The sequence below is a fragment of the Botryllus schlosseri genome, chromosome 14 (assembly GCF_051294905.1).
Source record: "Botryllus schlosseri isolate E-star chromosome 14, Bs_hap1, whole genome shotgun sequence".
NCBI lineage: Eukaryota > Metazoa > Chordata > Ascidiacea > Stolidobranchia > Styelidae > Botryllus > Botryllus schlosseri.
This window is the reverse complement of record NC_137249.1, coordinates 18,027,275-18,049,724: the sequence shown is the minus strand read 5'-3', so window position 1 is coordinate 18,049,724 and position 22,450 is coordinate 18,027,275. Positions and strand designations below refer to the sequence as shown.

The 22,450-nt window shown below is 40.6% G+C and overlaps 1 protein-coding gene across 3 annotated transcripts in view; it reads left to right on the top strand.

The window, feature by feature from the left end:
* Nucleotides 1-22,241, top strand: part of LOC145455763 (formin-like protein 3) — a 41,108-nt gene extending 18,867 nt beyond the window's left edge. Inside the window, exons 8-23 of one of the 3 annotated variants that reach the window (XM_080333756.1) lie at nucleotides 810-978; nucleotides 1,281-1,391; nucleotides 2,098-2,247; nucleotides 2,919-3,020; nucleotides 5,981-6,082; nucleotides 6,444-6,588; nucleotides 8,235-8,294; nucleotides 9,601-9,767; nucleotides 11,192-11,333; nucleotides 12,992-13,197; nucleotides 14,372-14,608; nucleotides 15,536-15,665; nucleotides 17,728-17,861; nucleotides 19,089-19,256; nucleotides 19,736-19,919; nucleotides 20,851-22,241. In XM_080333756.1, coding sequence (XP_080189882.1) covers nucleotides 810-978; nucleotides 1,281-1,391; nucleotides 2,098-2,247; nucleotides 2,919-3,020; nucleotides 5,981-6,082; nucleotides 6,444-6,588; nucleotides 8,235-8,294; nucleotides 9,601-9,767; nucleotides 11,192-11,333; nucleotides 12,992-13,197; nucleotides 14,372-14,608; nucleotides 15,536-15,665; nucleotides 17,728-17,861; nucleotides 19,089-19,256; nucleotides 19,736-19,919; nucleotides 20,851-20,957 — 2,314 coding nt within the window. In that variant the 3' untranslated portion in view covers nucleotides 20,958-22,241. Of the gene's footprint in view, nucleotides 1-809; nucleotides 979-1,280; nucleotides 1,392-2,097; nucleotides 2,248-2,918; nucleotides 3,021-3,610; nucleotides 5,915-5,980; nucleotides 6,083-6,443; nucleotides 6,589-8,234; nucleotides 8,295-9,600; nucleotides 9,768-11,191; nucleotides 11,334-12,991; nucleotides 13,198-14,371; nucleotides 14,609-15,535; nucleotides 15,666-17,727; nucleotides 17,862-19,088; nucleotides 19,257-19,735; nucleotides 19,920-20,850 lie in introns of those variants that run through there. The other 2 variants (XM_080333757.1, XM_080333758.1) reach the window with 2 other exon arrangements.
* Nucleotides 22,242-22,450: the final 209 nt, after the last annotated feature.

Genomic DNA, 22,450 nt, shown 5'->3' with positions numbered 1-22,450 from the left:
TCTTTATGAAATGTCGTTATGCACTTCAATTAATACAATATCAGTTTTGTGTCACGTCATGAGGAAGCTGTAAAACCACCATTCGAAATCAATGTTTGCAGCATGCATTATCTGGACCACAAGACCCTTAGCCAGAATCTGAATTCATGAACACAATGGCCATATCTGAATGACCCGTCCTAATGTAGTATTGATCCCACTGTGGACCGGAATTATGTTCTACGAATTGTTTTTGATTGAATATCTGAGAGCAGTGTACGGTAAATCGAGTGAATTTGAGTGGCATTAATAGTCGGGTACTTAATTCGATGTGTTTATAATTGATTTTAAAATCGAGAGACTACCCTTCGCCCATTGAAATTTGCTTCAAGTCCCATTTCGTCCGTCTCCTTAAGTGCCACAATGTCAGTACTTGCAGTGAGTTGAAATTCCTCTACTTGGATACTAGTTCTTTACACTATCAGTTCAACTTTTGATAGTGGCTATCAAAAGAAATAGGCCAGGTCGTAACAGGCGCAGCAAAGATCAATACCAGTTAACTGTTTTAACCGTACTGGGATCAATTTTATATCGGAATGCCACTTATTTGAATATATACTAAACTAATTAAAGGTGATTGTTATGCACTATTTCTAGTCGGTAATAAATGCGCTTCACTAACACTAAACACACGTCTAGCATTGTTGTGGGGATGATCAGTATGTTAAATAATAGCTATCATCCAATTACACGCCTTATATTTTCTCCTAATTATCAATCCTCCAGCATTCTCTCATTATAGGATTTCAAAATTACGTGTATCTTTTTAGAACAAAAGTTCTTGTACTCGAACTCCTCGCCGCTGTTTGTTTGGTGCGAGGGGGTCATGATATTATTCTTCAAGCCTTCGACAACTTCAAATTTGCATGCAATGAAGTGCGAAGGTTTTCGAGGCTTATGCAATATTTTAAAATGGAGAACGAAAATATGGATTTTATGGTAAGTTACAGCACAGCAGTGATCAAAACTACTCTAAGCTAAAAGCCTATGTCTTGAATATTCAGATGAAATGTGAGTCGAGAATATGCTGGCTAATTTCCAGAAATATGAAATCTAGTCTTTCTTATAACGCGTGTCACATTCATTCCCACAATCTCTGGTATCAGTTGATATTATAAGTTTTCTCGGCTTATCTCGACATAATGCAGATATAGACTTTGTATCAGTACTTTGTTATCTTGGAACATCTCAAAGATTCAGTGGCATTTCCACCTTAACTCCTTTTACATTGATCTTTTCAGGTTATGTGTATGCAGTTTATCAATATTGTGGTACATTCCGTTGAAGATATGAATTTCCGAGTACACTTGCAATATGAATTTACCATGCTCGGCTTGGACGAATACCTTTTGGTAGGTATCGACTATAGGTTAACCAAGTTCGTTTTGCGGAATCTACACAGATGACTTTTAAGATGGCACTCTTCATAAATATTTCCTGATTTTTGTCTTGTGAAATGGATGGCTATTTGATCGATATGTGCTTACTTAACATTGGCACAACAAATCAATTTCTTCACATTATCGAAATGAAATTTTGTATTACGGGGTTGAAATGATTGGTGATATTTCAAGTAGAAGCAATTTTTTTGTATTGCTTCAAGAAAACACCTTATCATTTCTGTCCAAGGGCAACCTATTCAAATCAGCCTTAAAATCCAAGATCAAATCAATATTACTTGATGTTTGCTAAATTCACATGAAATACCGGTAGTGCTAAGATGCCCTGAATCCTTGAATGAACGCATGCAGTACGCTGCTAATATTATGGTATACAGTATGGTATGTCTCTTAAAGTGTTAAGATATTGTGCTTCATTGACTTGCATAACATGGCAGTTGGTAGCTGTCACTCAATCACTTTGGTCATGCAATTTGATTTTTCGCATTTGAATTGCTTTGAATGGTTTGTTTTGATATTCAAAATCCCTGATTCGCAATCTCATCGCGTCAAATGCAATTTGAATCAATTTCAAGTCCGTGGTTTGTATTGTCCATTCCTACTCATTAAATTCTGACAACTCGACCGATCCTCTTTTATGTTTCTCACTTGCTCTCAGACGCTGCGCACAACTGAAAGCGACCGCTTACAAATCCAAATTCAAGCCTATCTCGATAATATGTTTGATGTTTCCTCGCTGCTGGAAGATTCGGAAATGAAGGAATCGTCCCAGGAAAGAGTCGAGAATCTCGAAAATCAAGTATTGAACGTAAGTTCACTTTTGTGTTCCTCGACATAGTGGTATATTCAAGGTGGAGGTTGGCGATGACAGTAATATGGAAATGTGTTCAGTAGCATAAATGCAGAATTTTGTCCGAATGGAATGCTACTTGCACTGACAAGCATTATTTATAGCTTTTGAGCTAGCAGCCTTGACAGAAATTGTTGCTTGCTATCCAGATTTTTGCCATAAGGAACTGGTGCTTTGATCCATAAGCTCGTGAAGGCTTAACAGCGCACACTTGCTCAGGAGCACGCTAATTCTCAACTGAATTGTATATTCGTATTGAAATGAACCAGAATATTTTCGGCTGACACTCGTCAGGAGTGATCGTGAGCAACTAGTAGAGAATTGGAAAGAACATTGTATGTCATTTTATACCGTTGATACGATGGTTGATATACAATGTTATTTCCGATTCTCTACTAGTACCTGACGCTTAACCCTGACGAGTGTCAGCCGAAAATATTTAGGTTCATTTCAATATGAATATACCATTCAATTGTTAATTGCAGTTCTGTACCTCCAAGAAGCTCTTCTAATTCTCAAATATGAATTATGTGAAGATGATAACACATAGCTCGATCTCGTATGAAACGTTATCGAAAACGGAAATGTGCGCAAGGAACATTCCTAAAACGTTCTCTTCTCGCGTTTAGTTGAACGAAAAGATTCAAGAACAGGAATATGAAAACATGACCACGATAGTCGAGCTGGAGAAGCAACTTTCCGCCAAGGATAAAGAAATCACGGAAATAAAGGTAAAATATGCTGCAACAGTAATTCCTCGAAGTGTGGTCTGCTCAAAACACGTATCTGATTGATTTGATTCCCAGTCAAGTATTAACCTTCAGCCAAGTCTTTCATTACCACCTGTTATTTCATTATAAAATGATAATGACTCGGAAGTTTCACATATGTATACTTTTTGCGGCCGCAAGGAAGATTATTCCAGGTTCATGTCATCCCGAATAATTTGTATGTCTGGACCGTGACTATTTCGTACTGCTTCATGATTATTGGGTGGGTCGATCACTGCTGCACTGGAATGTCGTTCCATGAATAGTAGCCTTGTGCAACATGTTTTGTGATGCTGTACTGCCGCCAGTCAAGGTTTCGTAGGTGAAAATGCAAAACACACTATTGAAACTATGTTTTTGTTGATCATATAGTACTCTTGGGACTTGATATAAATGCGTGTATTTTTGTTACTAGAAAAAAACGACTCTTGTGACACCACAAGAAGAGCATATTTGCCATCACCTAATTTTTTATTCATCTTTTACCCTCTCTATTATTTTCACGACATTGCGTCTTTTTGTTTGCCTTCGTTTGGACGCTGCCACGGCAGGATGCTCCGTCCCGATTATCGTCAAGGCTTTTGCATAGTCGCGCCAACTTGTCGAGCGGAAGCCTGTCCCGTCATACGCCGAGGTTAAATTCTGAAGTTCTCGTCCCAGCTCAGCTGGTGCGCGATGTACAGTCTCCCACGGGCTTGGGTTGGGTGTCGGACACAACTACAGGCGTGCATCCGATTCGGAACGATCGTATCGCCGACATGGTTTTGATCCCTTCCGACGTGTGGCAAGATCTCGGAAAGGGAAACGCCGGGATTTACAATTCATCATCTTTAGCGTCGTTCCAATCGTGTTCAACGGGCAGCAGCGGGTTTACAACAGACGCTTCGTTTCAATACATGAGAAATTTGCCTTCCCGAAGCTCGGCTTGGGGCAGCTTCAGCGAAGGCTCCGTGACATCCTCCAGACCAAAATCATATGCCAAGAATCAGGACAGCGTGTCCCTGCCTAGAAAACCAGGCCGTCACCGGTACCCGCGTTTCTACATCGATGGAGAAGACCGCATCGATTTTGACGATTCTGTGAATCATAGCGACTTTAAAAATACGGGTGCACGCCGTGCAACCGATAACGAATATCTGACACCACAAAAGGTGGACTTGCCGACTGAAAATGGAACGGATTTTTGCCCGATTGAAAATGGAATGAAAATAGACGAAAATGTATCATCGCACAGAAATCGTGACAGCATGCGAACCGCATTTCCAGAAAAAGTTTGCGGCAAAAAGGACAACCCAGCACTGCCTACTGCCAATAGTAACAGCACAAACTGTGGCATTTCCAAAAGAAATTTGCGAGCTGACAGTAACAAAATGGAATATAGTCCGATAGATAATGAAATCAAGACTTATGACGAGCACGTCTTCTTGCATAGACATGGCATCGGTCTGCAAAAGACAGTCAAGAAAGAAGGCTTCACCAAAAAAGACTATCCTGTACTGCCCGGTATCACAGCTGGCAATAGTACATATGATCGTATTCCCGAAAGAAATTTGCGTGTTGACAGTAACAAGCTTCCGAGTTTGGGTGAAAACGCTCCTGATGTCTCTTACGCGACTTCCGAATCGAATTATCTGGACAATCTACCTCCTCCACCTGACAATTTCCTTTTTACGAAACATCAAATCCTACCTGCCATGGCAAATACTGACAACTTACCATTAGAGAAGCTTTTGGACTACGGACCACCGGTGGATGTTCCGTCATCGAACGCATTTGATGGTGGGGTAGCAAATTTTGACAATAAACCAACCAAATCCTCAAACGCATATGCAGCAAAGCATGACGACAACGTAGACAGACGTTTGAGCATCGTTTACGAAGAAATTTCCGTCAAAAGAGAAGTCGATTCCGAACCACAGCCGGCCGCTAACGATGAGGTTGAATGTGTTGTTGTGGCGTAACGTCTTGGTGTAGAAAGTCACAGAAGTGACTATAGCATTTTCTGGCCGGTGACTTCTTGGTTTTCAGTCCACCATATAATTCTCAGTATTTTGCAGCCTCTTTGTCCTTCATCTCGTGTAACTAGGATGTAATCGACTTGATCCGAAGTCGATAATATCGATATTGTTGTTAGCTCTTAGTAATTGGCAGGTCTCTGAATGAGGATCCTAGGGCATCTGCAATACAGGCGATAAGGAATTCATGGATTTCGATACTGGACAAGCAACCTTTTGAAATGCCGCCAACATCACTCATTCCTGATCCTGATATTGAATCATGTCGTTTGTGATATTCCTGCCCTTCACTTATGGAATCCAAATTAGTTTTCTGTTTCTTTTTGTTCTTCTTCAATTGTAGGCATTTGTTTACTGGTTTTCTAGCTCACGATTGTGAAACCTTTTTGACTAGCAGGCCAGATATCGTTAACGCATTGAAACCGTGGGCTACGGATAGTCTTTTTAATAATTTCACGGCCAAAATTCTCAAATTGATGACGATCATGACTAGATTTATCGATAACTCTTGATTTGATCATTTCAAAAGACCACAAGATTGTATTACAATGAAAAAAAACCTGGGAGTCGAAATGATTGTTATAGACACCCATGATGTGAAAATAAGAGGCGTGCACACTGCACACTGAAGGAAAATTGACAGAAGATCGAATAATAACCCAATCTTTAGAGCAATGTCGTTTACTGAACTTAGTTTACTGTATGTCAGATGACGGGCAGTGTAGCAATTGAATTGCTTTTGTTACTCTTTTGTGCACGGGTCTTTGAAATTGTAGGCTACTTAGTCAATAACGTCACACCTTGAAGTCTAGCCTTTCATTTGATTGTGAGATCAAGTAACATCCAGTGGGCTAGTACTAGGTTTGAATGGATCTGACCTCAATTAAAACATTCGCTTTTTTCTAGACCACCTTGCAGCAAAACACCTTGACGAGGAATATGCAAATAGCAACTAGGTTGCCAAAAGGTAACAGCGACGAAGTGTCTGATTTGAAAGTTAAAACAAAGGTGAGTTTGTAGACTTGGTGCGACAAAATGCCACTATATAAACCTACAAGATGTATTCGAGCTCTTTTTACCATACTAGTAAAAGCATTCACTTTTCATTGATTTCTAACTCGTCGTATCGCTGCACCCTCTGTGCTGTTCGGGCCGACAAAGTACTTTTTTGTATTGAAGGATATCTCGTAGGACTGATTTATATATGAATAGTTGTAACTATTTGTTATACTAGCCCAATTATCGAAATAATTTCCTTAGCTATCGCCAGTAGCCTATCTCTGTAAACACGATCTATTGTTCTGTTATACTCTGTTTAATCAGTTATCATGTAAGTTAAAATTAAACCTAATCGATTCATCATTTGCAGGATCCTATCGGAGAACTAAACAAAAAGTCGGCCTCGACGCAACCTGCACCAACCCACGATCTTCCTTTGCCGCCACCACCTCCCCCGCCCCCGCCACCACCCGGCGTAGGGGCACCTCCACCTCCTCCACCCCCACCTCCAGTTGGTAAGTTTGTTATGTATTTTTAATTCTTAACACGCTCGATACTAACACTCTGAATATTTCCGAACCAAGCCCGGTCCAATAGAAATAAGTCCTAGTATATTAAAATAATAAAACCTTTAGACCAGGGGTCACTAACTCAAAAATTTCAAAAATTTTAGAGGCGGCAGGCCGCATGAATTCAATATTGAGATAAAAATAGACCACACAGTTTGACAACCACATTTTTATAACGTTACGTCCGTACAACACCATGCTCTTTATCGTGGGCGACGGGTATAGTTGCCAGGAAAGTAATAATATGTTGTTAAGAAATATTAATGAAACAAAACATATCATGACCTCAGCTTTCATTCTATTTTGAACTATGAGCGTCGCGCGATACCTGACAATACTTTGCAGCGACTAAAGAATCGATATTGAGGTTAGCTAGACACGGTCAGCCTACTTGCTGGAAAACTATATCCTCGCAAAGCTTGATCTGGTGTTGAAGCTTCAACTGGTTTTCTAAGCGTCTCGGTCTTGGTAGTGTATGGGCCAGTGCACGTCTAGGCAATATGCCCAATTGCGCATTCATATCAGCGAATGCTCCCTCCATGGAAAGCTATTGCCATCGCGAAGCGGTGTCAGCTAATGAGGAATAGTGATGTTGGGCACAGGAGAATAGTTTATTTCGAACAACAACAACAATGTTTTTGAAGTGAAATCAATTTTAGCATTTCAAAATGCTTTACGAATCGTTCTCCAGAAATCTCAAATCGGATGGCGGGCCGTGTGTTGGAGACCCCTGATTTAGACAGTTCAAACTTTCTACTTTCTGTAAGTAAAGCTATGCTCCCGTGCAGACATGGCAATGAAGTCTGGTTACTTACATCTGTATTGGCGGTAGTTAAAATTCCTGATGTTTCCCAAGTGGAAGGAAGTAGCAAACACAAGTCGTATAGTAGTCAATCTCATGTGGTCACTTTGAAAATTTGAAGCTGCATCTTCGGGACTAATGCGAAATGACTGACAACACTGCAAATTTGTGCAATTTCCTATGGGGGTTGTTTCGTCCAGTCATAATGACTATTTCTCGCATAAATTTGATGGAAGCATATCCCAAAACTTCTTACTACTTTACAACATTCAAAGTCTAAAAATTTAGTAGTTTGGTCCAGAAAACTGTCGAGTCAAAATGAAATTAGTCTAAAAACTTAGTAGTTATTTGTCAATGGTCATCCGCATTTGAGTCAAGTTGATTCAATGCATATTTACAATGTAATCGTTGGCTATTTGCATCGATAAGTACAGTACATCTGTATAGTCATCTAACACAGATAGACCTATGTCTCGGAAAACATCATTACCCATCATTCAATTCCATATAATCAAATGCAACAGTGACTGTAGCACACCCTTGATAAATCATTAGTGTCGTCTTACGGCCTTGTCAACGAATAACTATCCGCTAACATTTTATCATCCCCAATTCGAGATTTCCAAGGATGAAGGAACGCTACATCATGTCATAGCTGATTGTCCTGTTTCATATTAGCATTGGGCATCATGTGGATGGTTCATACGGCACCGCACCCAAAATAGCCTATGAGGTTTATAGGGATATTGATGGTTTCCGCTAGTTATTAAATCGACTTTTCACCACTAAGAAATTCTGCGGGCCCGAAACGTTCCACTTCTCAGCAAGTTCGATAATTTAAAGAACATCGGTAATTTCACGTTTGACGTTGTGTGGCATGATCGTTTTTGCCTGTACGACTGGGCAATGCGGCCAATACCGGTACTGCACGTTTGTGAATAGAATTTTCTGTACATGGATGTTGCATTTAAGGGGGTTCAGTGTACCGAGCTATATTTATAGGGAATCCAGCATAGTGTATCTAACTTGATATCTATCAACAGTGCAATTGGTTTTTAATTCGGTCCAAAAAGGACTACTGCATTTGCTGGGCTTTATTTGAAATAATTCTGCTCAGTCCAAAATCTTGAAAATTTCTACCCACACACCAGTTTTCTAATGCCTATCATTTCAAGTCTTTTGTTGACATCCCAGTGGACAAACTATTACCAATGGTATCCCAGATGGTACTCGAAATATTTATAAATAATAATCTATGAGTATTGTATTTTAATGTGATGATCAAAATGCAATGGTGCACAGTATGGTCAGTGTCATTCCCCAAAATATGAGTCTGGTAGAAATTATCCGAATTTTCCAGGTCATGCTTACAATGGCTATGTGTATGAATCGGAGTCTGTTATTTGGGTCACAACGCGTTCACCATACTAAAAAGGCTTGCTGTAACACTTTTGTGAGATGCATGACCAATGACCATGGCCACAGTTGAACTTGATGCGCAACTTTCAGCACTGCATGAGTCGTAAGACAGGCTGCCTCTGATTTCTTTTCCTGCATGTTTTGTGAATCCCAAAGCACTATTTGTCCAATGTCATCTAAATGTTTGTGGCATTAAACTGTTATGATTTTAGCAAGTGAGTGTAATTTTGGCCAACGTGCAAAACTTGTTACTTTTTTGTATCGTTGAAATCTGAAGAAGGCCAGATAGAATAGTACCTTTTTTCGCAAACTTTAACGGGTTGTAAGAACACTGGATTCGGAATAGAACTGCAACTGTGAAACTAATTTTTGGGGTGGGGGATTTTCAAAAATCCAAATTGCCCAAGATACAAGTACTACAAGTATGCAACTCAAACCAACAGAATTGTAACTTTGATTTAATGTGTGATTTGCTGCTGTCTTTCCGATATTACACCTTGTCATGTGAGGTTCTATTCAAGTTTCTGCAAAGCAAAAAATATTGTAAAATTTTGTTTGAAACTTATCTTAGCCTCCACAGACAACATATTCTAACAGGGCAAGTCAGAATTAATCTATCACATCAGAAAGTGTACTAAATTACATTGTAGATCAGTTATGCCTTTGGTAGAAGCCACTTGTAACACTTTATGGTGCTTTCTTGGCATTGCACTTTCAAATGTCTCTTTTCGTTGTAGGTATGCCGAGCTTCCCGGGTGTTGCACGTCTACCTGGTGGTATGCGTGCAAAACCGAGGCACCAAACCAAGTATCGCCTGCCAGTACTCAATTGGAAAGCATTGAAACCGAATCAGGTAGAAGGAACCGTGTTCACCGAGCTGGACGATGACGCAGTTTTGAATGAGGTGAGAATTTCCTTATTTACCACGGGCAGCTTTACTAATATACATGGTGGATTATAATTATGGGTTGCCACACTGTTGTTATTCTTAGGGTTCTCAAATTGTGCTCGCAGAAATAAATTAAGTTTGTGAAGGTCGTGCTACATGAAAAACCTGATACCATAACTTATGTAACTGCAACGGCACATTTGAGGACATTCGGTTTGGTTGGAGTTGGTGTCACAGCATATGAATAAACTCTAACACCAGCCAGTATGTCTTTCCCCAATTCTGAGCCCATCAAGAGAAAATTTAATGACGCCAGCCCTGGTTATTCGTACCCTTATTTTGAGGAGCAGTGTCTTATAAACTGGTCTGTGGACATATGAGCATACGACATAGTAGCATGCGACGATCGGGCATGCGAGACTTTAGCATGTGGGTAAAATTTGGGGTTAGGGCTGGTAATGGTTTCGATTGAGGATTGGGTTAGGATATATATAAGTGTTGATTTCGGGGTTAGGGTAACTTGGGTTTGTAAAACTGCTTTCTCCTTATTTATAAGATTCGTTCTCCCACGTGTCCTTGTTTTCATTGAAACTGATGACCTTCTTTGCAGGTAACTGCTTCCCAAATATCACAGTCAGAATGCTGTTACTTGGAAATTTGTAAGGATGCTGTCCTTATTTCCTTACCTTTTAATTCAAGTCGATGGCAATCCTGATTGTTGGTGTTGTGTCAATGCCAAATATTTTGCCTGTTTGCGATTCTGATACTGATACTGATAGCACGTTTTCGGCTGCCCGCCTATCATGTTGACTTGTTGACTAGGACCTAGATATTGTGTATGGACCTGTGGCTTTTGATGCATGATACGTACTTTAATTATGATTTCTGGCACTTCATGAGCTAATATATGTCGGTATTTTAAGAAAAGCCCAGAATTTAATGGGCTGCTAATAAAATCGCTCCTCTAATTTCTAAATTGCCAAATTTTTTTTCTTGTCCTACGTACAAGATTGATAATGATACTGCTTTGGCACAGCATTTTCGTGTTATCGCAAAAATAACCCCTCTCTCTCACTCTCTGATCTACTTCTCCAATCTGACTGTAAGTCTTATGTCTGGTCTATGCCAGAGAAGAAAGACAACAAAAATCTAGTTCAGTTCATATCAAACCGGAGCTCTGTCTTGTAAGCATGAGCATGTTTGTAGACTAAGCTTGGCTCATGTCACACTACAGTTCTCCTGTAGCATTTCCCAACAAACCACAAATTATATTATAATTAAAAGTAGACTGTAGGAACACTACAAGAATTAGATTAATATTAGAGTACCGATATTTCACTCTGTTTAGTCTAATCAGACGCTACAATTACATAGTTTTCCAAGTCTGGTGAACATAGCCTTCAAGAATTTGACCATTGAGTTTGTTTTCTGTGTCACAGCTCAATATGGACGAATTTGAAGAGATGTTCAAAACAAAAGCCCAAGATACGGAAGCGGACAGGCTTCGCTTGAAGAAGCTGGCACAGGCTCAGGAAAAACGGGGAACGTCGTTAATTGATGTCAACCGGGCCAGAAATTTATGTGGGTGATGCGTAATCACTAGGGCAAGTTTTTGTTGCAGTCAAATCCGTGGAAAGTTGCGCCTGTTTTTCACAAAAGTTGCAGTAAAAAGTTGCTTTTATTTATGGACAACTTCCTTGAAATTATTGGGGTATGAGACACTGTAGCAAAACTCAGTGTTTGCGACTTCAACAAAATCAATAGCCTGAAAAAATTGACCCAGGGAAAATATGATTTTCGGCGGTCTAGCCTGAATGCACGTCAAATCAGAAAAAACCTCATATTTAAACGACGATGAAATAATCAAGCGATCTATTTACATATAGGGCCAAATATTTCCAGTAGAAAGTGAGCTGCATGAAAAATCGAAAAAAGTTGCATGAAAAAATGGAGAAAAGTTGCAATATAAAATTCCTCCAAGCAGCTTAAAACGCCATACTGCATAACTTCTTAGTATTTAGGAAGCTGCCGGAAGTTGTAAAAAAAGTTGCGAAAACTTGCCCTAAATTAATCACGGTTTAGGTTAGGAATCGGCAGACCATGGCGGCATCGAATAAAAAATATCAGCGGAGAAAACAGTTTGAGCGATAGAATTATTTATAGCTTTGTTTTATGTTCAAAATCATCGTGCTCTGTGCCAAAAATCGAGTCCGTTCATCCGTAAATCAAGCTTTGCCAGTGATTTCACTCGGAACATCTCCATTTTCCTTCCTGGCTCCCCCTTGTCCTAGTAGATTATTAGTTATCATTTCCAAGCCCATTCTACTCTTGACTATTTTACTGGAAGCTTCCGAGTAATGCATATCGTTTCATATGTATTTATCCTATGACATGCACCTCCTATCATGGCTTCAAGGCTCCTGCAGTGGCAAGAAAGTATCACGACAACAATTCAAGTTCATAAATTTATAAGGAGCGTATAAATTCTGTACTTCCAAATTAATACTCAACTCGGACTCAAGTAATCGAATCGCTATTCCCAGCCTGAGTAATTATTTTGTGTGAATGGTCAGGATTCCACTGGCGAGAGTTTGTTCCAGGGCTGTAACCAAGTCACAACGCTCTGAGTCACAAGTCAATCTCACTTTTATAGTTTTGACTCAAGTCAAGTCGAGTCATTTTCAATTCACCACCGAGTCAAGTCCAAGTCCAATTTGGTGATACCGAATGGTTCGCATTTATAATATACTAATTTTCCTCACTTTGGCAGTTTCTGATCGCATTTTCAAGTACCAGTACCAATAGACGAAATCCGAATAGTGTGATTACTTTACTATTCTTCGAAATTACAATGAAATGTCGGTCTTGGCCGTCTGAGTCTCGAGTCATATGACTTAGTTCGAGTCATGCGCACAGATTGACTCGAGTCGAGTCATTTCCGTAATTTGAGAAAACGACTCGAGTCAAGTCGAGTCATCAGAAAATCTCGAGTCATTACTTGACTCGAGTCATTACAACCCTGGTTTGTTCGGTAGGTGTCTACAGCCAACATGAAACTTTTAAGTAAAGTCATTTTCACTACACATTTCAAATATGTCACGATAGGTATTTTGTTTTGATATCGCTACAATAATTACCAGTAAAACGGTACATTTCTCATATCCCAAACACCTCATCATTTCAATGGGTCATGTTGTGCCCATGCCTTTTTTCACAACATTCTTCCATATTTCGCACAGCAATCACGCTCCGTAAGATCGGTTTGAGCACGGACGAGATCTGCCGTGCCGTTTATGGATACGATTTGGACGCGTTGCCGCTGGAATACGTCGAGATGCTGCCAAGGTTCATACCTAACGAAGCGGAACTCAAAGCGTTCAAGCAGTATGAAAAAGATGGGAAATCTTTCAACAGCTTGGCGTCGGAGGACAAATTCATGTGGCTGGTATGGTAAAAGTTGGGTGTGGCATTGCTGTAATTGTGGGAAATAAATGGAATTTTGAATGTCTATCGAAATGGGTTCTCCGTTAGTCCAGTAGCGCATTTTACAGAGTTAGACTCGGTATTATCATCAAAATTTTGGCCACCCTGCGCTTTGTATGCGCCCGGTTTTCAATGAAATATTCTATGTCATGTTATGTTCAAAATAGCGATTGGCAGAGGTGATCCAAAGTAATATTTGGTACTCAAGTAAACGTAGAAGTAACATGTGGGAATTCTACTCAAGATCAAGTAGGAAGTAGTGATTTCCAAGTCAGTAAAAGGGGACCATTTTCGGCATAGTTTTGCCTAAAAAAAACTTTAAACTGTTATGTAGAAGTGGCAGTAGTCTAAAATTAGAACCATCAAAAACGGCTTCACAACACCAAAAATCCGAAATTTTGAGCCAAAGCCGCCTTGAAAGGCGTGGGATTACAAAATGGATGAAAGAAGGTATAACATATTGGCCCTTCAACCTTGAATGCTCACTATGCTGTCACATCCTATCCCATCAACTTTTGCTTGTCAAAGGTGTTATTTTGTCGCCACAGATATTGTAATTAACCTAAGGTCATGAATGCTGTCTTTGAGTGTGTGTTGAATATGTGGCGTGCAAAGATGATAAGAGTAGTCAGTAGTGCTACTCAGCTGTAATAAATGCAATGGCGATAATTACAAGTAAATAAGGTGATTTCCAAGACATACCACAGTGTGTCAAGATGAAGTATCAAATGAATGGTTTGAAATCAACTACTTGATCAAACTCTTTAACAGCGTCACGAATAGGTGTAGTTTCGAATTAATATTCTGTAACCATAATACAGGATTAAATATCGATTTCACTCACAAATGATGCAAATCGATTCAAACACCCAACAAATCCTCAAATGGGAAAGGTATCTCGTCAAACTATATCGTCACTTCAGGGAGTAGTGCAACAACACAAAACATACACGACTACTCTGAAGAAATAGAACTACTTTGCCACTGGCCTTGACTACCTTTGACATTCGATTTTCCACTGCAGAATCAAGAGTGTCGAGCGAATCCAAAACTCAATGAAATCTGTTTTTTGTGAATCCAAATCCAGTTTGGTTTCGGCGAGTTGTCCGCGACTTAACTTGAAACTTTCCGTCCAGTTCGGCCGAGTGGAGCGTCTCCAGCAGCGGCTGTCTATCATGATCTTCATCGGCAACTTCGGCGACACCGTACGCTCTTTGACCCCGCAGATAGCCGCGATCATCGCCGCCTCCATGTCGATCAAGTCATCGCAAAAGCTGAAGAAAGTGCTCGAGGTGATCCTGGCGCTGGGAAACTACATGAACAGCTCAAAGCGTGGCGCCGTGTACGGGTTCAAGTTGCAGAGTCTGGATTCGGTAGGTAATGTAGGGTTATCAATACGTCTTCCGTTTGGAGGATTCGTCCTCCTTTTTGAAGAAATGTCTTACCTTCACTCAGTCAAATGTCCTCCTTTTCGGTAATTTGGCAACAAAATCTGTTGTTTGAATAATTTTTCGCGCAAACAGAACTATTGGGACGACAGATTTCGGGTTGTCGGGAGAGGCCGTTCACACTTTCATTTGGGGTGCCTTGGAGTCGACTTTCATCAAAATACGCCGAGCCAGTCTGTGTCAACAAAAAGAGTTCGTGTACCATCTAAAAATAAAACATGGAGGTTAAGCGCTCTCTCCACCCCGATTATTCGAAATTTCATGCTGGTGACGTCATATTTTGTGACACGATTGTTGATAGACAATGTTCTTTCCAATTTTCTACTAGTTGCTGACGATTACCCCTGACGAATGTCAGCCGAAAATATTCGGGTTCATTTCAATATTAATATCCTATACTATTCGATTGTATATTAAAGTTCTGTACCTCCAAGAAGCTCTTCAACTACTAGGTGAAATAGTCCCGGTATCACGGTAAGTGCACCGATTTATAGTTACACGTTACAATTCCAAAATAAGCCACATATGATTAATCGCTGAAAGTATGCGACTTCTCCATTAAATCTACTTCTTAAAATTACTTGTGTGAGTACTACTCAATTTTTCATTTTCTACTTCCGTTAGATGTATTTGACCAGTCTTAGAAATCGCTGCTTCTACTTGTAATTGAGTGTAAATTCATGGGGTTACTCCTGCTTCTATCCGAATACCAAGGCTAACTACTTTAATCACCTCTGGTGGCTATATTTGAGGATTTGTTATTGCCTGTCGTATTTTGTAGCGTGCTAATGACGTGGTGACGCTATATGCCTACTTTATCACTGGCTTTAACTATAATTTTCCTTTTATCAGCTCCTCGACACCAAATCCACCGACAGAAAGCAGTCCCTCTTGCATTATATCGTTAGCGTGATCCAGAGTTATTATCCCGAAGTACAGGACTTTTACCAGGAACTGCGCTACGTAGATCGGGCTACCAAAGGTATATTCATGTCGAATGTAATCCGTATTCGAACGTTGTTTGCGTCGCAGCGTTGCGAACGTGTCAAATACCGATCCGTTATCTTCACGAATATCAGTCGGTCAATTACAAGTGCGTACTCGCTGAGTTTTAATATTTCATAAGGCGTGGATTTTTGTTGATTTGAAGCTTTTGAACGCACGGTGGCGAGGGAGCCGCGTGCGAAAGCATCGTTGTTTTTGCAACATGGCACATTAGACACCGCCTGGATTTCAGGGTAAATCTCGATGAATGCAGCCGAATTTCGTACAATGTATGCGTGTAAACCAGGGGTCGCCACCTCAGAACGGGTTGTAGGTCACTTTTCAAATTTCGTAGAGTCTGCAGGTCGGAATGCTGCAATATAGAGACAAAATGAGCCACTCACTTTAGCACGCACGTTTTAATACTTTACGTCAGTACAGCACTGTGCTCTCCAGTGATGGGATCAAGTCACTACCTTCGAGTCACGAGGCATTTTGAGTCATTGCACATTTTAACTCGAGTCAAGTCAAGTCAATCGATATTCAAAGGTGACTCGAGTCAAGTCAAGTCACTCGATTTTTGGAGATGACTCAAGTCAAGTCGAGTCAAGTCAAGTCACGAGTCAAGTCACAATTCAAGTCAAGTTGTGTTTTCGAAGTATGAGGCATGATTACGTCATTACATTTTGCTAGCTGTCCGAAATACAGATTGAGTGGTCATTGATTTTGAATCGATGAACGAATATAGAGTTAAATATACGCGCAAGAAGGCGCTATATCGCTGTCATATACGTTGAACTGCTAAATCTCAGTTTATAGTTACCAGCCAAGATAGAGAATAGATACGAATTGATAAGATGCAATACATTACGCATTTACAAATCGATATTATACAATTCGAGCCTGCGCCAATGGTTGAGGACTGTATAAACTATATTCAAATTCAGTTTCAATAAAACAAGAGGTTTGGTTAAGGTACAAACAGAGAACAGAAATTACTTTACTATACTAGTTTACGACAACGTAAACTGTAAGCTTCGATCACTTCGTTTGCGGTCAATTTATTTGTGAGAAAACGATGGAGGCTAAGTAAAACGCAGGATCATTAAATGATTGGTCGTTCTCACGGGTTACACCAGCATTTCGCGAACAATCTGAACATATGCAAGATACAGTGATTTTGATCGTCACCAATTACTTGATGACTTGAAATTTACTCGTGAATTTTGCTCCGAGTCACGAGTCAATCCACATTTCAGATACGCCGGGTCAAGTCAAGTCATTTTAGCAAAGTGACTCGAGTCAAGTCAAGTCATACCAAAAGGTGACTCGAGTCATCCCAAAACTGGTGCTCTCAAACATGGGCGACAGGCATAGTTACCACGAACGAAGTGATATTTTATGAAAGAAATACAAATACAGCAAAAAGACCATGATCATCAACGATTTTCAGCGACTAAGGAATCGATATTTGGGTCAGCGATTCATGGTGCTAGCTGAAAGATTATTTGCTCGTATAACTTTAAATGGTGGGGAGCCTCAAGCCGTTTTCTAAGCAACTCGGTCTTGACAGTGTCTGGACCAGAGTGCTCAAGTATGTTTTGACTAATTTCACTACCTACTAAAGTGTTTACGTATTTAGAGCACTTCCAATTCAACCGTACAGTTCTTTGGGAAAAAATACTTACTGAATGGACTCAATATTTTGTTAGGTAGATAATTGTTTTGGGGTTTGTTTACGTCGCCTTCGTGAGTGAAATTGTCATAACAATCTGGCGAAATATCCCCTCTATCATCGTAACTGAATTTTGTTTCGAAAATTGCGTCTAATTGCGGTGCGGTTTAATGCTATCAAGTGGTTCGTGAAGATGCACCCTGCAATTTAACAAGTATAGACCCCCCCCCCCATAAACTGCTAAAAGCATGCAAACCAAAGCTACTTTCACCACTTCTGATTGATACCTTCATTCCAGTGACAAAATTTTGTTTCATATTCACAAGAAGGCCTATTTCGACTTGGCACAACTTCCAGGCGCTTATAACGTTGCGTCTGTTTACAGTGTCGCTGGATAATATTGTGAGCGATGTCGCCAGCATTCGGAAAGGAATGAATTTGACGTCCCGCGAGCACGAGACTCACCACCATCCTCTGCTGAAGGACTTTTTGGAAAAAGCCGAATCGAAAGTGCAAAAGGTAGGGGCTCGTTATATTTTGTGGTTGTGAAGCGTGTGTGTTTTTCTCCGCAGATTATAATTTTTCATGTAACACATTATTTCACCTTCATGGGGTGGTGCGCGAAACCGGAACATTCTTTATCTCCGGGCAATATCTCCACAAGAATAGACATATTTAACTCAATTTCACACATCGGAATACGTGTGAAACCCAATTTATTTTATATGATTTACCCCCTGCACTATGCTGGATATCGCCGAAATACACGATTTTCGTTTACATTGTACGTCCGTATCATTTTAGGTACTGTTTATTACCTTGTAATAGCGTATTCTCAATTTTATTTACCGGAATCACAACACCTGTTCCCGAGTCTTCCTGTGGTCGCTCATCAAATATTATTCGCGGCATCAAAGTGCATTTCGACTCTCATCCTTTGTCACCGCCCTGTCGATCGACCCTTGTTTGTGTCGTCAGTCTGTGTTATGTTTGCCTTTGTTTTACCATCACGTATTATTGGTTTTCGCGCGGTCGTGGACTTGTCAATATCGTTTGGATACGCTGTTTATGTGTTGCATGCTCCATGCCCATTCCTACATCCCTAGGCCTCAGAATATCGTAACATCCGGTAGAGATATTTTGGATTATGTAAAGGCTGATTTTGCCGACGCTGTTAGGGCCTGTCTACAACACAACAGGAGAGTTGGTGACTAAGTATCACTCAATTAAATCTTCGGTTTATATAACTGTTCCTTCCGCTTCGAGATTGCAAAACTACAGTTCATGGAATTAACTAGTGACGCGTGCGCACTGCGCATACGTTCCATCAGTTATCTAAAACGGTATGTTTGATGATTAATGGGTGCGTTGCGCGACGGTGACGGCGTAAACAGGCCCGATTTTGGGAAAATAAATCACCAGCACGGCCGTGAACCTTTCGCTCCACCGCGCTGAGTTCACGATGTTTTCAGCCGGCAGCAATTTCTCTACTAAGTTAAGAGAGTGTCAAATCCTAATATTGTTCCTGACTCGAGATTAGGATCGAAATGTAAATACAAGTCTTGTTTAAGCACCCGTCATGACCAAATCAAGTCCGACTCCGGCAATGACTTACGGTTATTCAGATGTTGCATAAGAATTGATGAACCTTCAAAATTTACCTGTCTAAATCCAAATTCTGCTTCGCTCCAATCGCAATATAGCATCTGATCCAAATCCATGCTTACCTTTGCTATTTTCGACCAGGTATACGCCGACTCCGTCACTGCCGAAGAAGCCTACAAGGCTGTCGTAGAGTACTTCGGCGAGTCGCCCAAAACCATGCCGCCCGAAACCTTCTTTCCGATGGTAGACCGATTTTTGAAGTCCTACCAAAAAGCCGAAAAGGACATCGCCGACTGGAGAAAGCTGGAGGTAAGCTCTCTTCTTGCCGTGTTACCATACGTCCTCTTTTAAGAGGGTTTGTCCTCTTTTTTGACTTTTTCAAAAGTGTCCTCGGAGGACGCCCTTTTGTCCTCTTTATTGAGATTTTGTCCTCATTTAGGTCATATTTAGAGCAAAATGCGAGTGATATGCCATAAATTAGTACAGCAGTGACGCTCTGACTGGGCGAAAAGTTGACCTTTATTTTTTTATTTTTTTTTTCAGTCAACCGATCACAAAGTGGAAAAAATTCACTGATTTTTGAGAATTCTTCTCCGGTTTTGCAAGTCTCAAATTTCTGAAAAAGTGTCCTCTTTTTACATTTCCAAAATATTGTAACCCTAGTGTTACCGATAAATCAGCAGAGGTGTTCAGTGACGAAGTACTTGGTGTTTTCATTGCCTATGTGGGTTAAATTGTCGTAACGAATGGACAACAAATGTTGATTGCGAACCTTGAATTTCCGCCAGGCAAAGAAATCTATCAAGCTCAAGCAGAAAAAGGCTGCTAAACGCAACGAGAATGGGAACAACAACGCGAAGGCTCAGCTGCAGCAAGAAGAGGAAAGCGTTATCAAGGAATTGCGAGCCAAGCAATTGCGCGACAGGCGGGCCGTGGAGAGCAAAGACGGGCTGATCGAAGACAACATCCACTGTGAGCATTGTTGCGTCAATTGATTGCTGAATGGGTGTAATCAGCGTTTTCGCACGTGTCTGGTCGTCGTTAATCATAATTTGAAAGAATCGGATTTTTAAAAGTGTAAATAGTGTGATAAGCTTTCATCGGTGATACGGGTGTAAGATAAACATTGCACCGTTAGTCATTGGCGCTACAGTGGTTGTAAGCAAAAAACTCATGAGACATATCCAAAAGATTCCGGGAAACGTTCGATTCGACATGATCCAGATCACTTTAATAACCGCTGTGCATATTCTTTGGGAGGCCTTGAATGCACCACTGGCCTAAAATTACACTTGTGCGCTTAAATAACAGCATAATTTCTGCAATTTCGATTCTTCATTTTCAATCATCTCTACCTCTGCTCCCTTGCCAATTCTTCGGTAATCTGACCTCTTCGTGCACCGCGTAGGAATGACGATTTGACTGTATTACTGACATATTAAAAATTTACTTCAATCTCGCGATTTTCCTTAGGGGACACGTTGCTTCCCGGATGATGTGTGTATTTGAACCAGTTTAACTGTGAATAAAGAAAATAATAATAATTATTTAATATATTTTAATGACAAATCCATCAAGTGTCGAAATCACTAACAACCATTTTGAAACGTCTTGCAAACCACTACTTCTACGTGTAATTGAGTAGAAAATTTGGGAGTTACTTCTAATCGGGTAACAACACAGACTACTTAAACCATATCCGCTATTCGGATTGTTTGAACTTATTCTGAACGTTACATGATTGTACGCGTGGCGTTGTCACGGCTTTGCAAGATACGCACACTAATGCCATGAATCACACATTACTCGCGGCATGTACGGAACGTGATTTAACGACGATGACGATGCATGTATGTTACAACGCATCCTCTGCAATTGATGGCAAACTCCGTTTTCGTAACAGATATCAAATCAGAACCATACCGAAGATCGGACGGCGTGAACCGAAGTTTAAAACGGCGAAACCGCCCCGAATTGAGGACAAAGCCCATCCCTTCAACCCTGCTGTAACAGCCGAAAAGCACCGGAACTATGTACCATTGATAGAGAGAAACATTGACGGTGCCAACAACTTACCTACTGCCAAACCCTGCTTGCCCGGGCGGAAACGTAAGTAGTGTCATAATGTCGTTTTATGGCACTATTCAGAGAGCCTCAACTTGTCATCATTCAAGTTTGGCGCTCCCTGATTAGGGCCATAAAACTTCCTTATAACACTACCGATGTTTTACTGTTCAGTTCAGATTCTTTGCAAACGCGACTTTCCTTCTTAGACTCTGGTCGCGGTGCAAAGCTAGCGCCGCGGGTCGTTATTGCGTGTTTGTTTTCTTCTTTCTGTAACTTTTCCCGATTCTGTAACGCGTCGCCTGTATTTGTTTCCCTTTTTCAAGTATTTTGAGTATTGCAAATCTGTAATTATAGTTACGCGAACCACTTTTTCGTTGATTTCTTATTATTCTGTAAAATCTATAGCGACGCTAAACGCGTTCAGCATTGTAATCTCCGTTTAGTGTTTAAACATTGCATGTCGCATCGGGTGTTTTCGCGAGTCGCGACATTTATCATAGGCTGTAGTTTACGTCTCTGCAACATCGCAAGTATTAAGATTTATAGACTGTTGCTTAAATCCAGTTACATCCTTTCATATCGAATTCTGCGTGCGAGTATTGTTAGGCGATGACGCTCGCGAATTCTGACGTGCGGTACAGTAGCAAAAATCGATACTCTGGTTTCCAAAAATATCGTGAAGTTCGATTTCACGGCTTTGCCATTCGCCCTGCGTATGATTTAATCGATATGAAAGGTCAAGACACGCACCAGCGCTGTAGATAGTTTCATATTCAAGACTTCCGAGCATTCCTATTTTTCGTGGCGTACACTCACCAGCCTTACAGTCTTAATATTGAGTATGCTGCGCGCGATCGTGTGTGGGTATAGCACATTCAATGCACACTTTGGCTATAGAAGATGTAGTCCTCTACATCCTCCATGCTGTAATTGAACGTAATTGAATTGTTCAAGTTGATCAGAGTTTGAACAAGTTCGATTTTCTTCTCCGGAAATATTGGTGTGCGGTTGCTTGTTGCAGCTGTTGGTGCAAATTGTTGACCTATTATTTTGGTTTTCCGCAATTATTTTAGACCCGCAGTGTTTTTATGAGCCGTCCTTGTCGACAGTCGTATTATGCCGGTTTTGTGTTATCCGTATTACATATATTATGTTTTTTACGCCTGACATTGTGAAACATCTTTAGTAACTTACCACGCCGGTAAAATACAAGTATCGTGCCTTCTATGTGTTTTGGTACGTTCAATCGCATCTTACCCGAATGCGTCGCACGCTATTACGGTATAAGGCATCAGTGTATTCGGAATGAAAGTTAGGAAAGGCTAACTAAATATCAGCGATTGGGGATGGCACGCGTATATAACGCTGTCTTAGTCATAATGATGTCATAATGCGCGGGGTTTGATGGTACGTATCTCTTCTAGGCCAATCACAGA